The sequence below is a fragment of the Haplochromis burtoni genome, unplaced genomic scaffold, assembly GCF_018398535.1.
Source record: "Haplochromis burtoni strain Fernald_Lab_line unplaced genomic scaffold, NCSU_Asbu1 Contig_214, whole genome shotgun sequence".
Lineage (NCBI taxonomy): Eukaryota > Metazoa > Chordata > Actinopteri > Cichliformes > Cichlidae > Haplochromis > Haplochromis burtoni.
In genome coordinates this window covers 596,736-620,661 of record NW_024582575.1, presented here as the reverse complement: position 1 = coordinate 620,661, position 23,926 = coordinate 596,736, and the positions used below count along the sequence as shown (strand labels likewise).

At 42.3% G+C, this 23,926-nt stretch overlaps 1 protein-coding gene across 1 annotated transcript in view; it reads left to right on the top strand.

Moving 5' to 3' along the window:
* hectd2 (HECT domain containing 2) overlaps window positions 1-23,926 on the top strand; it is a 56,800-nt gene that overhangs the window by 28,713 nt on the left and 4,161 nt on the right. The window contains exons 14-21 of the mRNA XM_005937019.2: window positions 1,866-1,954; window positions 8,001-8,065; window positions 8,299-8,392; window positions 10,825-10,899; window positions 15,246-15,333; window positions 18,798-18,904; window positions 22,262-22,377; window positions 23,350-23,493. Coding sequence (XP_005937081.1) covers window positions 1,866-1,954; window positions 8,001-8,065; window positions 8,299-8,392; window positions 10,825-10,899; window positions 15,246-15,333; window positions 18,798-18,904; window positions 22,262-22,377; window positions 23,350-23,493 — 778 coding nt within the window. The remainder of the gene's footprint in view (window positions 1-1,865; window positions 1,955-8,000; window positions 8,066-8,298; window positions 8,393-10,824; window positions 10,900-15,245; window positions 15,334-18,797; window positions 18,905-22,261; window positions 22,378-23,349; window positions 23,494-23,926) is intronic.

The window sequence follows — 23,926 nt, the reverse complement described above, 5'->3', positions numbered from 1 at the left end:
ACACTGCCTTCACTGGCTTTCTTCCCTATAAATGTGTCCTGGTGACAGGTGTTCCCCAGGTAATCCACAAACGGGCACCCAGCCCTCCATGTGATGTAAAAGAAAATATGATTCAACAAACCAGAACACATTCTGGCATTGCTCTGTGGTCCAGTTCTGATGCTCACATGCTCATTGTTAATGCTTTTGATGGTGGACAGGGGCACTCTGACTGGTCTGTAGCTGTGCAGCCCCATACACAACAAAGTGATGCACTGTTAATTCTGACACCTTTCTATCAGAATGAGTATTAACTTTTTTGGCAATTTAAGCAGGTCGTCTGTTGGATCAAAACACACGAGTCAGCCTTTGCTATCCATGTGCACCAATGAGCCCTGGCTGCCCTTGATGACCTTCCAAGCACAGCAAATGAACCCAGTGTGTTGAGTACAGATAGTAATCATAAAAACTCTTGACTGTCATTCCACAGAAACATGCACCTTCTTAATTTTACGCACTCCCCACACTCCCTCCTTGGTACTGTGCCTCCCTCCCTTCCTCTCTCTTTACAGTAGAGGGGCTTTATCTAATCCCCTCAGTCTTATTTGGGGCCCCATGAAATTTGGGAACCATTACTAATGACACAGGTATGAAAATTACCACCATGAACCCGCTGCCATTCTTCTCCACTGGCCTTCCAAGGCAGACTCATCTCTTTTGTCATTCTCAAGCGCACACACACACACACACACACACACACACACACACACACACACACACACACACACACACACACACACAGGCTCTTTTATACATGAGGTCTTTTCCATTTTGTGTGTTCAGAGATGTGAGTGGTCCAGATGTGAGTCTCCACTCTGAACAGACTGCTGCTGTTTCTTTCAGTCACAGCTGGAAGAGTTTCAGCAGCGCTCGAGTCTCAACAACTTGTGTGTTACTTTTTTTTAAAAATGATTTATTTATTTTAATTAAATATTTAATATGCTTAGGACGTCAGCAAGGTGCTGCAGTTGCAGAGAAACTCTAATCAGAAAAGAGGTGATGTGACTGACATCCAGCAGATCAGCAGTGAAACAGCAAAGCTTTTCAGGTGGAGGCTAAAGAAGCGTGTGCTATGTACACACCTACACATTACACCTGCAGCAGTGATGTAATCACATCATTGATGCCATTGGACTGTCCTGGTTGACACACCTCTACAACATTGATGGAAGTTGGGGACAGTGTCCTTTCCTTGCTGAACTGCAGAGGCGGTCACCCTTTGAGAACCACAATTCCCTTGGAGGTGGTGCACACCCTCTGATCCCCCTTCTCACAAATTCCAAATGTGCATTTAAAATTCCACATGAGGGGTAGATGCGAACCAACCTCTAACTCTGACATAGCTCAGTGATCTCAGTGATGAACCAGGCACTCTTTCAGCCTCGCATTTCAACTTGCAGGGCAGTCCAGTCGACACTTTCCCAAACCGCGCTGTTTGGTTTCTATCTCCGCTTGTGTTCAGAGTAACAGCAGTGCTTTTGATTTCAGTGCAGTTTTACTGCTACTTTCTAATTCGACTCAACCTAAATCCCTTTTCCCCCAAGTTTGGACAGTTGATTGAAAGTCCTGAGTTGAAAACTTTATGTGGACACTTTTTAATTTAACAGGGACTCACTGATTCCGGGAAAAGTCCAACTACATGTACCACGTGTCTTTTTTCTTCTGTCTTTTCTTCTTCAGACCCTCTGTTTGTCGTAAAAATGACCTTTCCTCTTTCTTTTTTTTTGCCTCCATCACTTCCTGTATCCTTTTTTCTACCAATCAAATGTATCGAATTAAATAAAAGAGATGTGTTCAATCTAAATGTAGTACTTTCATTTTTTTAGGGATGTTTACCTACATGAAGGACTCACGCTGCCATTGGTTCAGCAGTTGGAAGTGTGACAACTACTCTGAGTTCCAGTTGGTCGGGACTGTATCCTTTATGAAGAACAACAACAAACATCAGGGTATGTGCGAGCTTTAAATGTTGTTTAAGCGCTTTATAAATGAGCTCTTTGGAGGTCCTAATGAGCCTAACGAGGTTGCCTACGTTATCCGGTTCAAGTTAAAAGAAGGACAATAATATTTGTTTTTTTTTTTTTTAATGAACGTGCATCGGAGCAGTTTGTTTAGCACCTCCCACGTTAGCGTTTTAATGCGTTTTCATTGTTTTTGTAGCTGCAGAGCAGTTTCACAGCATCTGCTTTTCTGCTCTAGACAAAACTGCTGAGTTTCTGGGAGGGTCGGACTATAAATGCGTGTAATGTGCAGACGGGCACAAATGACCACACACAGGAGCTTTCCTCGTGCACTCCCCTCTGACGTAGCAAACACTCCTCCGTTTTAAACCGCAGAGGAGAAAAAGATACTATAATGTGTGTGTTTAGGCCGTGGGTCTGCACATGTAACAAATACGCCTCGCTCTGTGGAGGCTTTTTCAGCGCAGCACATAAAATTGAATCGACGTGGTCAGAATCATTTTTCCAAAACAAGACCTCAGCGAAGAGCTTCGTAACAAATACAAATAGAATCACAGCAGGTTTGTGTGTTTTTAAATAATAAATGCTTCACTGCTTTTAGTATGTTTTTATCACAGACTGTAAACCAAAAATGGACACAGCCTAATATAGAATTGCCTTAAACCTGCTTTTCATTGGACAGCAGAGGGCAGCGTCTTACATTGCAAAAGGAAGTCTGATTGTTTGCATGTTGATGAGAAAATGATTGTAGTGCTCCTCTCAGTAGGTTTGAGTCATATTTGTTGTTAGTGTGAGTACATGAGTTACATGATCAGCCCAGTTATAATAATGGCCAGCAGGGGGCGCTTCCTTTGCCTTCCAGTTGTAAATCTGTGACCTCAGTAAACAATTCCTTCATGAGTTTTTGGTTCAGCTGCTAGTTTGAAGTCTTATTGATACAACTTTGTAACCGGCAATAAAGCATGGCATGCTTTATTGAAACTGTGACATCATTACTTCTGTCTTTTATATACAGTCTGTGTCATTAAGTCAATGCAAACGTTCAGTCAGCAGTGAAGCTCATCACTTATCCTTCTGCTTCAGCCTGAAACGCACCAAAGATCAGCTGTTTTGCACCTGCTGTTTCAGGGTTCTCAAAGTGTGGCTCACGGGCTATAGGCGGCCTTTGGTAGCTGTTATGTAAGTGCAGCAAGTACAGACGCACTACAAGCTTTTCATTCATCCACAGTTAACATCATACAGGTCAATCTGGAACAAGATTAAGTTAACATTTGTCTTCAGTTTCAGGTCAGGAAATTTAACAGCAAGCTGTTAAAACTACATAACGTAAACCAGCACAAAAATGACAATTCTGAACATAAAGCACGATCCTCTGAGCAGATGCATTACAAACACTAATGAAAGGTTTTATGTTTCCTGCATTAATCACATGTTCCTTTAACTGGCACCCAGTCCTCAAAGATTCTGGTCCAGTTTCTCTTCCCTTTTGTCTGCTCTGCAGAGTTTTGTAATAGAGTTACTTCAAAATGTACTTCTTTGTCTCCTACAAATTCTGTTCATGCATCAACTCAACCACTCGCTGAGTTTTCAGGCACATAATTGCCGTCTGAGTTTAACTCGCGAGCATCATAGTTTCCATTCACTGCGCGTAAGTACGCAGAAGTCACAGGAAGGTGGACGTGGTGGATGGTGGGAGCAGAGTCCAGGGACTGCAAGTCCCCTCTGTGGTTACGTTTTAACAACAGAAGCACTTTAGTTAAGGTCAGGGAAGGATTGCAGTCTGGGTTAAATACAGTAAATACAACACACCATTTATTCCAATTAAACTCAACTACAATGAATAAATAAATAATGTGAATACAGTATTATATACAGTAAATCCATCTGGATGCTGTTTTACAAGACTGGGTGTTAGTGTGTTAATGTGAACTTTAAAAATTAAATACATTTTTTACTACATTGTATCCGACAGCTTTCTGACTACAGGCAGCTGCACCTTCCCGCCTTCTTTCAGGCTGTTGGAGCTAACTGCACCGTGTGTAGCTTGAAAGTTGCCACATGCAGGAAAAGGAAATGATAGTCAGGTGGTCAGAAATGTAAAATGCCTGTTCTCCAGGCTGAGGGCTGAGATTAGCTTCAATTTTTCACTCAATTTAAAATATTTTCAGTTCATGTGGACATTCCTTCATTTTGACTCGGCCCCACCTAAAACGGACCTGCATATTTTTGCATTGTTTCACTCACTTTTTACACATTCATGCACAGCACAGCCTCCCTGTGGCTCGTGTTATTATCATCATTCTTCTCTCCTCAATGAAAGTTTATGTGCGCGTGTGTGTGTGTTTGTGTGTGTGTGTGTGTGTGTTCATAGAGTTCATGTGTGTGTAATATGTGGCCAGAAAGTGATTCAGCACTTCGGGCTCAGTTACTAGCCAGCTGGGAACTGTCAAAAGGTTACATAACCTAATAGCTGCCGTTCCTCGCCAGGTTAGTGTGTGTGTGTGTGTGTGTGTGTGTGTGTGTGTGTGTGTGTGAACATAAATCTGTTTATTGAGTCGCACACTGGGGATCCAGCGTTCAACTTTAAGTTCCCATAAACGTAAATTTTTGGGATGAGGCAGTTTTCGGTTACAGCGGCGGTTAAGGTCGGAGTACGTCTTCAGTAAGCGAGTCCTCTGTAATGAGGGAAACATAAATGTGCAGTTGTCGAATCAGTGAGTGAGCAAAAGAAGAAAGAAGTGGAAATCTGTGTACTTACACGTGTGTGTTTGCTGCTGGGTGTTTTTTGCATGTTCCACATGTGTGTCTGTGCTGGGAGCTAATTTATCTGTCTCCCTGGTTCTTGTGTAGTCGCCATGGCAGCACTGTATCATTGTGGATATGTGGCAGAGGGCAGGGAGAGAGTGTGTAACAGAGACTAAACAGAGGGAGATAAGTGAAAAGGAAAGTGGTGCAGTGGGGGGATGTCAAATGAAATGACAGAATATAAACAGATGTAAACAAAGTGGAATAAACATTGATGAGAAAGAGAGATGAACACACGGAAAGATGAAACCCAATTTATCTGCCAGAACACGGGAACGAAATAAAGTCCAGCTGCAATGTTTCCAGCACTCTGCGTGTAAAATCATCAGCTGTTGAGTTACATGTGCTTTTATACACACTATACATACTTGTTTTATTTAAAAATCTTTTTGTGTGTATATTAACAATCACAAAGACTAATGGAACTGCTGTTTTACTTCACATCCCTAATTCATCAGTGCTCAGATCATTATTTCACTTATGTTGTGTTTAGTCTTTGTTTCTGGCCACACAGACAGTGAAAACCACGTTGCAGAGGTGCTCAGAGTAACGACCGTCAGCCACTTACTTAGCCCCCACATTTATGAGGCACAGTGTGTCACAAACAGAGAGAGGGAGAGCGATGATGAAAATAAAAATAAGAGCTGAAAATTACATTTTTCACCTTGTCGCATGGTGCAGACCAACGGGCACATCGTTACAGTCTTTGCGGGTTCCTGAGAGCCTGGAACGGGAATCCCTCGAGGACATCTTCCTGATTATTTAAGCCTGAATTTGGTGAAAAAAGATCCATATGTGGTAACTAATCATATTATTTTTAATGACCAAAAAAGAGAATAATTAATAACTGGAGGAAAATCATATCTAGCTTAAAACTATTAGAATGTCATTATTCTAGCTTTGGTACCATGTTGTAATAATTACAACAATTGCTCTAAAAATCATAAACGTCTGCAAGAAGAAATTATGTAAAAATAACCCAAAAAACATTTTCAGTTTCATTTGGACTGGAGACCAGCTGCAGATTAGGCATCCCAGTGAAAGCGTTCAAATCTGTATTTTTTATGATGATTGTTTGTTTGTTTCTCTGTTTTCTTTGTTTTTTTGGGTTTGGACTTCATAACCAGGAGGATTTGTGATCGAGCAGTCATGTGCATATGTGGTTTGCGTGGATAAGGATAACATCAGAGCAGAGATGTAGGCGAACGGGAGAGGCCAAACCGAATCGTTTGTGTGAACGAGTTAAAACGGCATTTTCTAACCCTGGCTTTGGCGTGCAAAACATCTTTTGTTCAGCCCTAATATTGCTGCCATCATCACACCCCGTAAACCTTTCTAAAGAGATTGTTTGCAGACTGAGAGTCTTTGTGTAAGGAGACCAGCATGCGAAGGGGGCGGCTCCACGAGGCGGCCTCTGTGTCAGCTGGTGTGTGCTAATTTAATTGAAGCTCTAAAGTTTTGTGTTAGTCGTCACGTACTCTGATCTGTGTTTTGTAATGAAGTTACCACAGAGCAGCGGCGATGCTGCGCAGTGCTCCGAGTATTCCTCGTCAAGGTTGTGACGAGCCGTGACATAAAACCTGTTCGTTTATCCAGCACTTCCTGTGTGAAAAACTTATCAGTAGCAGAATTAATTTGCAGATTTTACACGTGACTTTGTGCCTCGTTAGGTTGCGGCAGCGATGAGAAAACTCTGACTTTAAGGACCAGAGAAGCAAAAAGAAGGAAGGAGAGCGAGAGAGAGGGATGGAGAGGGGTTGTGAAACGGAGTGGGCATGTAAGGAGTAAGGAGAGGTGGATAAAGAGATAAAAGACAGAGGGAGACAGCTTTATTCATGCCTGTCCCATAAAGTGTAGATTTATGAACCAGGGCTGCTAAATGCTTTAAGGTGCCGTGTGTGTGTGTGTGTGTGTGTGTGTGTGTGTGTGTGTGTGTGTGTGTAGGTGTGTGTGTAGGTGTGTGAGTGTGTGTGTATGTGACTTCTTAATGGCCTCCTAAATGGTTGCGCTAATGGTCCAGTTTATGTTTGTTTTCATGTTGGGGCCTCTGTGTGTGTGTGTGTGTGTGTGTGTGCGCACAGAGAGCGATTTATTTATTTTAATACATGTGTGTCACCTACCTGTAACAGTGGTCTTCACATCACAGACGCACACACTCTCAACCTACACGCACAATTACACCACATCTGGTCGCCACATGCGGCAGCTGTGAGCAGTTTGTGAGTGTGTAGGGCCGCCGCCCTTCACATAGAAAATGAAGAAAAAAATTGTATGACCATGTGACATTCACAATGTGAACTCTCTATCACCTACACACACACACACACACACACACACACACACACAGAGGTTGACATTGTATCGTTTGCTCTGCACGAAAGAGAAATAAATTTGTTCTTTTGTTAATTAGATTAATTGTGATATTAGATATTGTAAATGTGCGCAACACTGCGTAAATGAAAGTGTGTGTCTGAGAGCTTCGTGCTCGGCACAGATTAAACGCTCTCGCCTCCATCTGAGCTGCAGTGTTAGCTGCATGCTTCTCTCCGTTGGCGGATCAGGTTTTATGATGAAAAGTGAAATGTTTGTTACTGAAATATAATTTAATATTGCTGCTGGCCCAGAGGGCAGTTCCTCCAACAGAGAAGTGCTCTTGTTGGGTTTGGGAATATAAATTTGAACCTTCTGCACGTTTCCCTCCAGGTTCAGAACCCCAAAAGTTGTTTCCTGTTATATGAAAGGCTCGTGTAACCATTAGCATATTTGCAGTAACATGATGATAGCTCACAGGTAAACAATGAAGGGCACAGTTTCTTTGTTTTCCCTGACCTACATTTCCTTCTGCTAAAATTTAGATGACTGTTCATAAGTTCAATTTGTTGGTTTTATTTTATTTTATTTTTTTACAGTAATTTCACAGTTTCGCCCACATTCAACACTAAACTAAGCATTTTAACTTAAGCGTAGAAATATCAATCAGTCAATATATTAATTAAGTGACATTTGTGTAGCAGAAAAATACAAAACAAATATACAATAATAGACAACTTAAAGTTAATAATAAAGATGAAAACAAACTTAAAACAAAAAAGACCCATAATTATTCAGAGTCTCCCCCCGAGGACTGAGAGAAGCTTATTTTTACTTTGCGCTACTTTATTGTGTTGTTTCCTCCTTAACCTCATGTCTGATCAGCTGATGGGCTTAGCTGTTTACAACAGCATCGCGCTGGACATCCACTTCCCTCTCTACTGTTACAGGTGGGTGAGTTTCCATTCCTTTTACAGTGTTTCTTCTTCTGCAGAATCTAAAGTGTAACGCTGCTGTCAGTGATGGATCACCTCACAGCTGCAAAAGCTTCCTGTGCACGAGTTGCAGCTAATCATAGAGATGCTGTGGAAACTTTTGCTGATGTTTCAGACGCCACAATCCAACATTTAGAGGGAATAATATGAAGTAACCTTTAATAATTGTAATTCTTCTGTTCTTACAGGAAGCTCCTCACACCACCCACTGTACCATGTGACCAAAATGCCCTCGTTGGCATGGCAAATGCCACCCTGGACGACCTGCAGCAGATCATGCCGGTAGGTATTTCATTACACCTCTTCTGCGCTCTAGTTAGAGACTCAGATTAGCTTCATTATAAAAAAGACTGACTTTATGTTCTCTTCAGTCAGTTTGATTGTGCTTGATGGGACCTGTCCTGTGTTTGGACAGGATCGTCTTTCTCTTTCTTTTCATGCTTTGGAAAAGAAGGTAAACCCTCAGCACATATAGGCTGTGCCAAAGGTTCTTTTTGTAAAAGACACAGTGGCACAAAGTCGTGTTTTAAGCTGGGAATGCTGGCTGGGTTGCACTACACTAACACGTTTAGGTTTTTCTTTTCTTAAAATCACATGTAGGAGCTGTTAAATTACGCTGGAAAACTTAAATCTTGTAATGTTGAACCATTTTCACACTTGCCCGCCACTAGAGGGCGCCAGAATTAAACTTATGAACTCTCTGGCTCGCCTTTCACCCTCGTCTTTCCCATAATCCTTCTCTTTGAGGAGTCTAAATTTAACTCCATGCACTGTTGTGAGATTGGGGTTAAGTGATTTAAGTGCCCTGCGTTCCTCTGACCTAGCTTCATGTGTTCTCCCGCTCACATTCCCTTGTGTAATTTTCACAGTGCTGGGTTGTCTTTTCATGCAGTGTGCCAGCCCACAGCTGTGCATGCTCATTTTTCATAGATTTTCAAGATTTTTTTCGCTGTGTTTTCTTTGATTTGGTCAAATTCACATGCAACTGTTGATGTAACAAATAGTTGGAAACTTTAGCTTCATTTGCCGAGTGCTCCCCCCAGTTTCTCTCACACCTAGTTAGTAAATTTCTCTTTGGCTTACACACACTTTTATATAAAGTCTATCACACACGCAACTTTGAGATTTGATAGTAAAGCATACTGTGGCTGTGGCTTCATCGGTGTGCTGTCAGAGGCTGTTTCCTGGTTTCTTTGTAAACAGTTCACATCGCACAACGCAGCGAATAAATCACAAAAGATATGGAACATGCAAAACATTACAGCCACCAAGTGGTTGGTGGTTAATTTAGTGGTTGATTTAGTTTAGTTTGCAATAGCTAATGTGTTAGTTAATGGAGCTGTACTTGTTGCTTTTTTGCAGATGTAGACATGCAAAGTTGCAGTAGCCACCATTAGTTGCACGAGTCGCCAGAGTTACTGATATGTTAAGATACAGAAGTTGCTGTAGTTCTTTGTGGACTGATTGCAGTTGCCAGCACAATTCTCACAGGTGTTGCTGCAATTTCAATAGTTTGCTTAGTTGCAGTAGTTTATGGTGGTTGGGTCAGTTGCAGAATTTGCCGTGCTTGGTTGAAAGCTTTGCTGTAGATATTGGTTCATTTGCAAATGTTGCCACAGTTGCTGCATGTGTACTTGTGTTTGCATAGGCTGAGTTGATTCAGTTGCAATAGTCACCATGTCAGATGCAGTTCCCTGTAGTTGGATTGCTTGCAGTTGTTGCCACAACAGTTCCAGCTGTTGCTGGAGTTTGAAGAGGTGCCATGTTTAGTTGCAGGTGTTGCTGTGGTTTGCTTATATTGCTGCACTTTTTAATGGTTGGGTTAGTTGCAGAAATTGCCATGTTAGCTACAAGAGTTGCTGTAGTTGTTATTTTAGTTGCAGTTTCCGTGCAGTTTAGCTGTGACTTCAAGAGATAATAAAGATGTTTGTCATTCGTTTGTTCATTCATATGTGAAGACCTTCAGAAAGATCGTGAAACATCTCCTGACGGTCAGTCCGAGTTATCCGATACACGAGCTGCTTCACATCCAACACCTTCGTCCTCATGAAGGTCAAACCTCTCCTTCGTAGTACACACACAGACACACACACACACAAACACACAGGTGCTATAACTGTCCCTAGTTGTGTAACAGCAGGAAATCAGATATAGTTTGAGGCCTGAGTTGATGCTGGAACCATAACTCTGGAAACTCTCCAGGAACAGACTTTATCCAAACACCAGCGGGGTTCACCGTGTTTGCCTCAGAGCGCCTTAAAACTGTAAAATCAATCGTAAGTCAGAAGGACGATGACGTAACGACACAAAACACAAATAAATGTACTGATTAGTTCCTTCCGTGGCATCTCGGGTCTTCTTTGTCCCCACATTACTGATTTCAGATATCGGCGTCAGAGTCATTATTCGCAGCTCAGCGGAGCTTTAATTTATTGCTTCTAAGGTATGTCGATGTTTTGAGGTGGGGCATAACCAGGCTAAACTCATTAGAGCTCAGACCTCAGGCGAACTGTGTGAGACATTTGTCATCTTCGTGTTCTGTCAGAAGAGAGTGTGTTAAAAAACGCTGTTTCATTCCTAACCTGCAGTCACAGAGTTTTCCCTCCAATCCATCAACACCAAACAAAAGCTGTGACTTACAGAAATGAAAAATGCTGCAACTCATTCATGCGTTTCCTGATTCTGACCTCTCGACCTCTCGTGTCCATCTGCAGGAGCTGGCTCACGGTTTGGGAGAGCTGCTAAGCTATGAGGGAAATGTGGAAGAGGACTTCTACCTCACCTTCCAGGTAAAACTCTTCTTTTAAAGCAGCTTGTGTAGGATTTGCTGAGCAGAGTCAACAGTGCCCTCTGTGGCCACCAGTGGTAACTACAGGGTTCTGCTACATTAGGCTAGCAATTTGGACATGAAAACAACAGCAAAGAGACAAACTGGTTTTAGAGACGGTTCCTCGTCTCCTGTTGTGCGCTCAGTTGCAGCCAACGATCGTCCGAATTGTTGTTGGGAGAATGAAAATGAGCCAGAAAGGGCAACAGAACAGCTAACATGGCTGACATTTAGCTTAGTTACCTACTTCGTTAACTTCCTGCTGCACAGCATTGCATTCAGTTTGCTTTCAGCACTCATAACAGTTCAACCCAAGTTATAAGAAGCCAATCTTGGGCTTTGAAAAAAAGGGGAGTGGTAATGAAAGTGATGTGACTTGCCCTCGTTAAAGCTGTTAAAGTAACTTGCTGTTGTGTTACAGCCCTGAAGCTCAGAGATTTGTGATGTTGAATAGCTTCTGCTCCGCACATGTTTCCACTCTTGCAAAAGGTGTGAAAATGCAGAAATGCCACTTGTATAAAATCTGACAAAGACTTTCCTTTGTTGTCCTCTTGGATTGAGTTCAGCTGTTAACTGTAATTGAATAAAGGTGTAAGTGATTACCTGACTGCAGGATTTTATTGATTCCGGTTGTTAATGATGTGAAAGAGACCTCACTACATGGAAAATTTCCAAGCAGCTATTGTTAGAACTGTTATATGCACACAGTCACACACCACAGACATCAAGATTAAAGTGTATGAAGGTGGCGACAGACAGCTGTGACTGCTCTGGTAATTTTAGAGCAGTGGGTGACCTGGATCGGTTCCACCGATGACGTCCAGCCAGGAAGTCAAATGTCAAACACAAACTACGAATGAACGTTTATTTCACTAACAACATCAGAGTAACAAAAATTTAAAATGTAGTGCTTTCTTGGTACAGATGGGTCTGAAACTGTCTAATAGTTTGGAAACCTGGTTTTCAGGGTTCAGTCAGATTATTGATCTTTTTAAAGCATCAGCCTGTGATGACAAACACCAACACAGAAGTGCTAAATAGCCACCAGAGGTTGGCCCTAACGGAGTCATTCCCCCATATGCTCCTGGTTAAAATCCCCCAGTCTCAGAGGTTAAATGAACACGTGTCGCTACAAATAAAAACATTCATTTTTTACGATATACTTGCCTCAAGGCAACAATGTCGTTGCTTTCTGTGCATACTCGTGTTGTGGATGTCAAAAAAGATTTCCCAGCAACCAAGTAAGTGTGTGTGCGTGTTTCTGTGCGCATGCATGGGTCAGTCTGTGTGTCTGACACTGACAGCCATCCTGTGTGGAACCTCGTGAAGCAGCTGCTGGTGGATGTGAAACAGAGGTGGATATCACATTTCTGACATTTGACTTTGGAGTAGTGCAGCATCCTGGTGCTCTGTTAAAATGCGTCAAAGTTCTCTCCATGCTCCTGACACACACACACACACACACACACACACACACACACACACACACACACACACACACACACACACACACACATGACCCTGACTGACCAATCACATCCTTTCCTCCCCCCAAAGTTCCATTTCCTGTAAGTTAGTAGTTGAATATTTATATATCCTGAAGCTCGCAGGTTCTCCTTTGGGGAGCCAGTCCCTGCTCCAAATCCTCTGAAGTGATCAGCTGGGTGTGAAATGCTGAAGCTGCCTCAGAACAAGACGATGAGCTGAATGAATGAAGTGTGTTGGAGGCGAGAGAAAGAAAAGTGCTGTGTAATCTTGCCCTGAGACTATTTATTTAATGCTCTCTTATTAAATAAATAGTCAAATTTATTATTTCAATTCAGACACTGAATATAAACTTCAGGTGAAGCATGTACATGAATTGTCCACTCCGACTTCAAAAGTCAAATTATCTTCTACTGCTCATTTTCTTGGGTAGCTGCATCTCTTAAAAGCAAAAACAAAAATTAACTAAATTCAATAAAATCATTTAATTTACTTCAATAGGATCAATATATTTCCTGCAAAAAACCCCTTTATTCTAAATTTAAAAGAAAAAATAACCTCAGAACCCTCTTCCTGTTTAGATCAGCAGATGTAATCACCTGCTGACTAACAGGATGCTCACAACCTCCTGCATTAGTCATGAGAAAGCAGGTCTTTCATTTTCCTGAAATATGCACAAAAATAGTATATTTGTTCATCAGTTTACGCACTGACTTAAATATCAGATTACTGCAAACAGATTACAGAGAGGTTGCAGTGTGAGTTTTAAAGCCTGTGGAAACAATTTAAAATGAGTTCTTCCTGCTTAACTTTGCATTTTGTAGCATCTTGCATATTTAGCGAACAGTCTGGTTGTATCAGGCTGCTTCGTGCTATCTGTCGGGGTTAAAGGTGAAGCTGGAGCATGTGTGGGAAGAAAGAGTCTGCAAACAGCAGAGAGGAGGTGTTATTTTAACCCAGTGTGTCAGCTCCCTGTGGGCTGCAGGCTGGTCACAGTCGCACCTCTGTGTGCTACACATGAACTCACTGACTTACAGTTTGCTGGATCAGTTTGGTTAGCTCCGGCTCACTGTGTCCTATTCTTGTATGTTTCTACTTCAGTGTATTCCTTTCACTGCATTTATACCCCTCTGTAAGCAATGCTGCAGGCTACACTGAAATAATAAATTCTCTACAGTAACCATAGCTGTAAACCCGAAATGAAAGTGTATTTTTAAACATTTCCTGGCTCTGAACGAGCCTTTTGGGGATGATGAGGCGCACAAGCACAACTATTACACATACTGTAAAGGCAGTGAGTATGCTACCTTATTAGCTCCCTGTCTTTTCGTTTGACTTTTGGCTTTTTTTAAAATCTCTCCGGGGGAACCAAAACATTAAAAAACTCATCCACCCATTGAAAGCATCGACAGGTGAGGTAAGAGCACATCACAGTGGTTATTTCATTTCAAAAGCAGCTGTCACAGTTGATGTGTTGGAACCAAAAAAAATGTCCAGCATCAGTGTCTGAACAACTCTGACAATCTCACTGTGAATGTGTCAGAGCGTCTATGAGGCGACAGGTGTTGTAGGTCTTACTGGTGCACACTGAGCTCAAGGATTATTTGTGCCTGAGGATCATTATCAAACCTAAGAGCTGCTGCAGCCACAACTATGGACATGTGAGTGTGAGAGTGGAGCGATGAATGAAGGGTGCCTCAGGTTTTCTTGTGCATCATGTGGACAGTCAGGTGCTGATAGACCTTGAGCACTGGCAATTTTAACATGCACGTATACATTGCTGCTGATCATGTACACCGGTTTGTGGCCGCGGTATTCCCCGATGGCAGGATAATGTGCCCGGGTAAACGCTGCACATTGTTCAGCAGTGATCTGGAGAACATGACTAAAAGGTGAACGTGTTCACGCAGCGCCCAGATTCCCCAGAGCTCTATCCGATTGAGCATCTGTCGAATATTCTGGAAAAACAAGCTGCAGGTGAAGCTGCAACCTGGTCTGAACACGCAGGAAAAAATGACACCTTTAATATTCTGAAACTTGTTTTACCAGCCGCTTATCACACAAGGTGATATGACCCTGAAGACTTACTCAAAAGGTACTTTTCTAAGTTTCCTCCAGTTTTTAATCAGAACCAAATCAAACATCCCTGGTACCAGCACTTATTCATATCCTCTACGGCACAGCCATTAACATGGTATTAACAAGCCGAGCCAATAACAAGTTTGACACTGTATGATATATCCCATTATAGAAATTAAATAGATTTGCTAACAGGTTTTTACAAAGGCTTTTTAACAAGTTATGAGGGCTCAAAAAAGGCCCGATCTACCCACTGCCGTGTACTTTGAGGACATGACAAATTTTACATGGCTTCATTAAATATGTTGGAGCAATTGGACAAAAATCTAATCAGATGGGAACTTTTCTTCGATTTGATGATGTTTGTATTGAGCGATCCACGATGAAACCACAACATGGAGACAATGAGTTGTTTGTGTGCCGTTTGTTGACCTAGCTTGCTGACTTCCTGGATTCTTGTCCTCGCATCAGATTGCCAAGAAATTCATTGTTAATCTTTCGTTAAGTGAAAGTAACCACTATCTGAAAAATAAAGTAAGAGAGCAAGACCGGTGAGCACGCCGTGACTGCCTGGTTGTTTCTTTTTGGCAGTCTTGGCTGATATGGCCGCTGATTTGAAGATAAGCAGAAACACATTCATGATCTAAAATCAACTCGATGTTCCAGTGCCGGGGCTTTCTTCACTGATGGCCTACAACAGTTTGTGCACCATTGCATAGTGATGTTGATTTTTGTGCGTTTCAGGTGTTCCAGGAGGAGATGGGCGTGGTCAAATCCTACAACCTGAAGCCTGGAGGAGACAAAATTCCCGTCACCAAGCAGAGCAGGAAGGGTGAGTCCACACTGCAGTCACCATTGGCAGTAACTCACCTCCAAGGCAACAGATATTCTCACTGGCACTCAAAGAGCATTTTGTACCTGTATGAACCTGCGTCCTTAACTGCAGTGCAGTACTTGTACCTTTAATTGAGGATGAACTGTACTGCAAAGCTGTGCTGCATATGATACTCACCTTCTGAAGTATGAAACAGAAAATCAGACAGCCAAACACTGAAGGGCACAGTCATAATAAATAGTAGTAAGTAGTAGTAGTAAATTTGAGACTGTCACGGCTGCCGAGGCGAGCCGTGAGGAGTTAGAAGAAGGACCCAAGATGCAGGCAGTGGATGAGATGCCGGTGAGTTTATTTACACAGTGGTGAGAAGGCAAAACAGGCAAGAGGGAAGACAAAACTAAAGACCTGAACTGGGAAAGCTAAATGACAAACCTGAGATGAAACAAAAAGGGAAGAGAGGCAGAGAGACGAGCAGGACACCGAGGAACACAGACTGACGCGGCGTTACACAGACGAACCGGCAACAGGCAGGAGAACACACAGGGCTTAAATACACACACCAGTAATCAGGGGATGAGAGACAGGAGGGCAACACAGCTGGGAGGAATCTGAGCTGACGGGACAGGGGAAACGTAAACTGATCACACTCACATACGACACGGACCTTCACAATAAAACAGGAAACTCAGACACATGGAACCAGACAAGACATTGAACTAAACAGACAGATTCACAAACAGATGGGGAGACACCATAGACAGACAGATACAGACGCAGACTCAGAGGCAGATCGAAAATAACACAGAACTTAAACAATCATCATCTAGAAAATGATAACAAACTAAAAGCGCTGGGTCACCGACCCAGGACCATGACAGAGACGGAGTCTAGGGTTTAGAGTTTAGTAACTTCATAAGTTACAGTACAACTTGGCAGTTTGACCCTAGGTGACAAATTCATAGTAAACAGTACACAGCGTAGCCTTTGAACTGTGGAAGTAATAAAAGGGTGGTGGTTGCACTCGTGACCTGATGCCCTGAACTTAAACTGGTTCTTTGAGATCACAGATACGTCCACGCAGCGATCAAAACAGGACATTTAAGTACAAAATTGTGAAGCATCCGGAGGTCCGAAAACTGAGAGAGATATCGTTGCTGCAAATGCCAAGTCTTTTTTTTCGGACAGAACTGTGCAGCATGAGGAGTAAGAGCATCTCATTTGACCAAATACTTAGCATGTATGGCAACGATATGGTTTTTACCTTTTATGTGCAGAGTCACTGCACTTGACCTTTTACACAGCTACAAACTATAGCACTCGTAGGGATCATCATTATAATCACATGAGGTCAATAACGGCTCTCTGATAAAACTTTGTTGATGACATTAATCAGGTTTCTTTAGTTCATTACCTGACAGCAAAGTCACCTTTAGGTGCCTCTCTGGACTGTTGCCTGAAGATCTCAGGTTGTCCTGTCAAGCGGTCTTATTCTTGTTGAAAGCCAGGCATCTGAGTTGGAGTCATTTTAGAGAATAGAGTTTCTAATTTTAACCCTTTAGAGCCGGTCGGAGCGGGCACGCTCCATTTTGCGTAACTATTTTTAAATCCCGGTAGCACTGCAACCACGTAAGCTAGCGCAATAATTTTTTTTGCATATGAAACCGGAGGAGTTGTACTTACATCTTATGCCATCAGCTTGTCCTCGGTCACGTTAGCTTTGCAAAAACTGCATAAAAAGCACTTGCAGCAACAAAAACATAATATTCCAGAAACACGCTTTGCCGATCCGATCAGCTGTTTGTAACACTTCCTACGTCCATCAGCGTGAACTATCGCATGTCCGCCATGACCTGCCCGAAACCGGAAGTGACGTCATTTTGCGGAAATGTAGTTTTTTACCATCGGGCCTTATGAGCCTATACTTGTGTTTTTAAAAGTTATGTTTGACTTTATGACTTTCTGTGTCGTTTCTGGGATGCTGAGGACTCATATTGCACTGCTGGAAATAGTTTATTTTGATGCATATGCTGTTATTTTGCAAATTTGCATATAATATTTATTTTCGTTTTTCCTGCAGTATATAAAATTGGTGTATTTCAAAAATAAAACTATGAAGACACTTAAAATAAATTTCCTGTGGTGGGAAACTAGTTTGTGCAACTTTTTTGTATTTACAGTTTTGAGGGATAAGCCTCTTAAATTTCTCTAACTAGAAATATATGTTAAAAAAACAAAAACGATTTTCAATTTTTTTGTAGTTTATTGCACTTTTTTGCAATTTATGTAATTACTATGCACTTAATGCAGACATATTATTAAAATTTGGGCTATAATGGTTGTATTGATGTATAGCAACTTGAAATGCTCCCAAAAATGGCTCCACAGCATGTAAAAATATAATATAAGCTCTGGCGGACTTGGTTCTATGGTAGGTCTTAAAGGGTTAATTGAGGCAAATGAAAAGGCTTTTGGAAACATCAAGACATGAGATAACGGTAGTGTTACAAAGTTAAGATGCAAAATTGATTATTAGACTAAGTTTTGATAGCTGTATTTCTTAGATCAAAACTTTTGAACCAGTAACTATTGGTTTGAACTACTGGTTTGAACCAATAACTATGGGTTCAAAAGTGGACCAGAACAGGGAAGGAGGCACACTCCTCTCCTGTTCTTTTATTTTAACAGTGTGTTTTGTGACTGTGCTCTTCTCTGTGGCTGACGGACCAACAACACAAGCAAGAGTGACTCACATTTCCCACAGTGTTGTAAAAAGCCTCCATCTGGCAGCAGATGCTCTCTGCAGGTAGGCGGGTGTCTGCAGTTCTCTACCGTCTCCGTGATCTCCCAGAAAACTACAGTGGCAAACCACATGGGAACCGTTAGTGTTGGCAGCAAATTCAGTAGATGCTGAGACCATCATCTGATAAGCATGCAGCATAAGAAGCTGGATGTAAAATCAACGGATTGGTTCGGATGAGCATTCGCTGAATAGCTGGAAAGATATTTCAGCGCTGGGCTGATGGATTCATATAAGACTCCGCAGTCTCTGAACTTTTAATGCAGTGCACTTAGTGACGAAATTGTTCCAGCGTGAAATCAGCTCTGTGATCCAACATCCTCATTAATGTAAAGAGAGCTACTGTCCTGCAGTCTTTAAGAGTCTCGAGTGTGTAATCCTGAGGAACGCCTTTATTGCGCCTTCTGTGCTCTTTAACTCCATGCGAGCGGTGAAACCTGGCTCAGGTAAAAAGCCTCTTTGTTCCTCCTGGGGGGATAAAGTCCAGCTGAGCACATCAACTCTGCTTCTCTTATTAAACTTGATTTTCCATCCAGTGGCTCTTGTTGGGGTCCGGGCCCACTCGTTACCAGCATCCCTCTCGCTGTGTTTGCTGAACGGAGGAGCCAAGGCTGAAGGGCAAATGTTTGTAATGGAAATCAAACTGTTTTTTCTCTTTCCACAGAGTATGTCCAGCTCTATGTCGACTTCCTGCTGAATAAATCCATTTATAAACAGTTTGCTGCCTTCTACCACGGCTTCCACAGTGTGTGCGCATCGGACGCACTCATGGTGAGTCTGCTACAAAATGTGTTATTTAAAGACCAATATGCTTTATCCTTTTCTTAAGCATTTCTTAACATAGACTCTTACGCAAAGACACCCATCCATTCCCTTCCAGCTGATCATGGCACCTTTAAAATATTTCTCTGTCACATTTTAAACATTCGAATTAAACTCGAGGGAGATAGAACAGGCCAAACTGTGCACTCCATCCAGTGAAGGGCTTCTCAAAATACCAGTTCTCTGTTTGTTTCGAGATAAACTGTGTATAAATTTGCTGGAGAAACAATTCAAATAGTGCCAGTCATGTAAGATTTATCGCTTCCTGAGCAGCAACCGTGAAGGAAAGAAAACCCTCATGCGTTGATTATTTTTTGTGTTCGTAGGACGTTTTAGATTATGGAGTCAAACCCACAGTCTTTCTTACAGTTAGAGATAAAGCTGCCCAGTTTGACCCCCGTTTTTCAGCCGAGTCTGAATCTGGGTCAGACAAACGACGAGTCAAACTGTAAAGAGTAAAGTGGCAGCAGGTCTCAGGCTTGCTGATAAGAACTCGCTCCACTGGCCTCCTTATATCAGTTTGGGGAAAAACGGCATGCGTACCGTGTCCGTGTGCTTTTCCAGGAACGTCTCTATGATGGTTTTGATCATTTATGATTAGTTTAGTGATATATACATTTCAGTTTACAGTCACTGTAGGACTGGATTAAACTTGCTTGTGATTGTGGGTGCAGACGACTGCAGACACGATGGCTGAGCAGGTGTTTGGTTTTGGGTTTTTGGAGTAGCTTTTGCATTACAACAAATCGGAGTGCACAATGAGGAAAGTTACATCACTGGGAATCTACACACACTGATGTGGAAACACTGGCATAACTCATCTTTGCTTACTGCACTTCTTCTGCAACTAATTTTACAAGTACACCAAAAGTCTAGAGCTCTTCCTGTCTTATTTAAACTTACAATAAAACATTAACAAGTCAGCCAAACTATTCCTAGACTCGGCAGTCTAATCAGAGATACCCAGACCTCCAGATGAGCCGGCGCTTCCAGCTCTTCTGGAGGTGACAGACAAAAACCGTCCAGTGTCCTTGGCCTGCCTCTTGAGTGGACATGCCTACACCATCATGTCTTTCTCTTTCTTTCAGCCGAATGACTGAGTTTGTCACCTTATCAGGGTCATGAGATGAACATTAAAGATGAAAAATAAAGCATGAAAATCACAGACAGTGGCTGAAAGGGCTGTGTGCAGCTCTCTGTCTGCCAACACAGCAGAGAAGCATGTTCAGTCTGTAAAGCTGAACCCAGAGAGAGCTCATTTCCATCGATGGTATCTGTCATCTTGTTCTTTTGGCCACTATTTACAGCACCACGTATCGTCACTATAACAGACCATATGATGACAGACTGCACCCATAATCCACCTGTCAGGCTCTCACTACACACGCCTATTCTGTCATGTATAAGACCCAGAGATACTCCTTCACTCCAGCTGAGTCGTGTAGAAACCAAACTTGGTTTTCTTTGAGGTTATTATGCAGAATAAATCACTGTACACGTGCCTCGTCACTTGGACTCGATCATTCTCCGAGCAACATAAAGATTGAATTGATGCAAATTAATTTTGATGTTGTCTCGTTAACTTTGAGAATGTCCGAACATCAGAGCGCCTCTCTTTGGACCACAGCGTTGGATAAGCTGATCGACATCCATCCTGATCAGTGCAAATTGCTCAGATTAAGAAATAAAGTAAATGCAATTTGTTCAGCGTCTGTTATTTTCCCAGTATGATGACTTTTATTTTATTTTGTTAAGCTGTTATCAACACGATTATCCTGACAAAGTAAAAATAAAAGCCTCGCCGTCTTTCTGAGCTGACTTCCTAAAAGCAGGTAGTGATGTTTTGATGTGCTGACGTGAGTTTGACCTACTTCTGCTTTCTGAGTAATACTTTTTTTTTCAGTTTTTCTGACATGACTCTGACTCTTCCGTTTACTGTCAGTCTTTGAGTCACGTCCGCACCCGCTGACGTTTCAAGATGTGATGAGACAGCCCTACAGTATTGATGGGGGCGTGTTTGGCTTTGAGGGTTTCACACTTTGCGTCTGTGCGCTGAGTATTGATGGAGTTTCTAGCAGCTAAGTGAACTGGGTCAGATCTCAAGATCAGCTTGTTTTCCTTCGTTCTTTGCGGTTCGCTGTTTCAGTCTTTGTCCTGCACAGATAGGTCAGGATGAGGCTGCGTGCTCATAACCTGCTTTCACCTTGCAGGCAGTTTATTTTTCATTTATAGAAAATAAAGTGAAACTTTCACTGGATTCCTGTGAAGTTGACTGTTTGACACATCGGATGCTATCAGCTGCTGAGCTCTGACGAGACTTCCTGTTTCTCCTCCTCGTTTGCTGTTTGAGCTTCACTTACGCCGCCCGAGCAGCGGAAGCGATTCTGTGTTTAGGTGGTGTTATGTTTTCGTTTATTAATTTAGAAGAAGCTTGTATGTGGCAAGGCTGCTGTGCTTCTGTATAGTGACATCAGCTCTGTGGGTTAAAACATTTAGACTTCCAAGGTTAAAATGTCAAATTCTGCTTATTAAATGGAAATCTGTTTATGTTTATTAAACATATTTGTTTTATTTTGTCTTTAGTTTATATTTATCGGTAATTTAGGGACTGTTTCCATTTAGTACATATTTGGTGTAACCTGTACAGCACTGAAGAAACAGAGTTCAACATAAGCTCAGACTGCATGAAGTGCAGTAATAAGAACAGCTGAGCAGTGTGCTCCAGCCCACATTCATATGATTTCCAGAAATAAAACTGCATCAATTGATTTAATTGAATAAGACTGAAATTCATGCAGTCTTATTCTATTAGGAAATAAAACAGATGGACCTCATGATCAAAAAATTCCAGTCTTTCTCTGGCTGTGGCTGGAGGAGCCTGCAGGAAACTAGAATTAGACCAAAGTGTGCCGAATCATTGCACCTCAGACACGTCAGAATAGTTTGAAGATGATGCGACATGTTGGTTATTGACCTAATGTGACTTCTCGTCCAACATCATGAACAGAATAACCTTCTGGTCAGTTAGTTTGTATTGTTCAGCCAACACCAGTTTACAACACCACAACTTTAAGTAACTTTAAGCCTGAACACAAACCAAAGAGGATATTTTACAAAACAAAATCCCCTTTATGAAATTGTTATAAAGGAGGAAACTGCCCACCAACCAGACAGCTGCAGATTACAGCCGCACACATGTGTGAATAATTGGTGTTGTGTTGAACATTAATGTGGGAAAACAAACATAGCGGCTGAGGTTTTTTCTGAATCGTATATCATTTGTGTTTTATCGTCTGGTGTTTGCAGTTGCTTCGGCCTGAGGAGGTGGAGATGTTGGTGTGCGGGAGTCCAGAGCTCGACATGAGCGCCCTGCAGAAAGCTGCTCAGTACGAAGGATACAGCAAGACCGACGCCACCGTACGGTACGACCCCAGCACTTCCTGTTTACTAACACTAGCTAACTGCTGCGCAGGAAGTCCACACATACCTCCCACTCTCTGCTTGGAGAGAGAACCTCTGTACATTTTTTGTTTTTAGGCTGACCCCACTGTAAGTTTTCCATGCACAAATTACATAATGTGATGAGGTCAGCGCACCCGTTAAAATGTTACTGTTGCTCGGCTCCTTTGACTTTTATTGTCGCTCCAGACCATAAAGTGGAATTACGGCCCTTTTTGTCTCTCCTCAGCTCTGATTGTTTGTTGAAATAAGGTGGAAGTAACGTGTGCAGGGTGCAAATGTTTGCTTTGGATTCATTTTCTCGCAGGGTGTAATTCTTACTTGTTTTTCTCTCTCTCACTCACACACACACACACACACACACACAGGCCTTTGTTTGTGGCGGTGAGGGAGGAAAATGCCGACACTTGTGAGCCGCAGATATTGTAACTCAGCGTGCTGCTGACAAGCAGCTGCAGGCCTGTTATACAACTTCAGTGCTGTCTGCCTGCTGTGATGCCAGCAGTTTCAAAAATTCTTGTTAGTGTTTGTCTGATTAAAGTTTCATTTTGCGCTTTGTTTTGTCAGCTAATGTTGGTGTCTCAACCACACACATAAAGATTGCAATAATCATATAAATGATGTCACACGATCGAACTCACCTTTAAACGTTAACAAAGCGAGAAACGTTGAAGGCTACAAGCAAGTAAGTTTGGACGGGAGCAATGCCAGGGTCGGGGTGGGACGGACAGTTTGTCGCAGGGCTCTCAGTGATCATGATATTCATTTTTCCTTTTTATTTTCTTGACTTTTCTCTCTCTGTAGTTACTGCTTGAATGACAGCGAGCGTCCAAGTGTTTCTTTTCTCGTTTTAACCCTTAGAGAATCCACTTCCCCTCTCCGAGTCTCTGTAATTGATTTGTTTATTTTATTATATGATCTTCGTGCTGTTGCAGATGTTTCTGGGACGTGGTGTTGGCCTTCCCTCTGGAACTGCAAAAGAAGCTCCTCCACTTTGCCACAGGGAGCGACCGCGTTCCAGTCGGAGGAATGGCCGACCTCAACTTCAAAATTGCCAAGATTGATGTCCCGACCGACTGGTAGGTTTTTAAAAAACTGCCATATTAAGACGAGGACTCGGGCTGCACACTATCAGCTCTGAAACATAATGCACACGGAGCAGTCCTCAGAGCTGCCTGCCTGTGTGAGGTCTGCACACTTGACTGCAGGTGCCTCTGGGAACAAACACAGACTCTTTGAACAGTTTGCATAATCAGTCTTTAAGAATAAATCGAGTGTCTTGATCAGACAAAATTGTTTCATTTCTATCCTCATTTTTCGGGTTAGAGTTTCGGAAGCGTTCGAGTCGCTCGGCTGAAACTCCCTCGGCTGACTCGCTGGAGGTTTCGATTTGTGGAGCTGTTTACATAAGACTCACTGTTGAACTTTAACCAACTCTGGATCTGGGTCAGGAATGAGCAAGCTGGCCCACTGCTGCTTACACACACACACACACACACACACACACACACA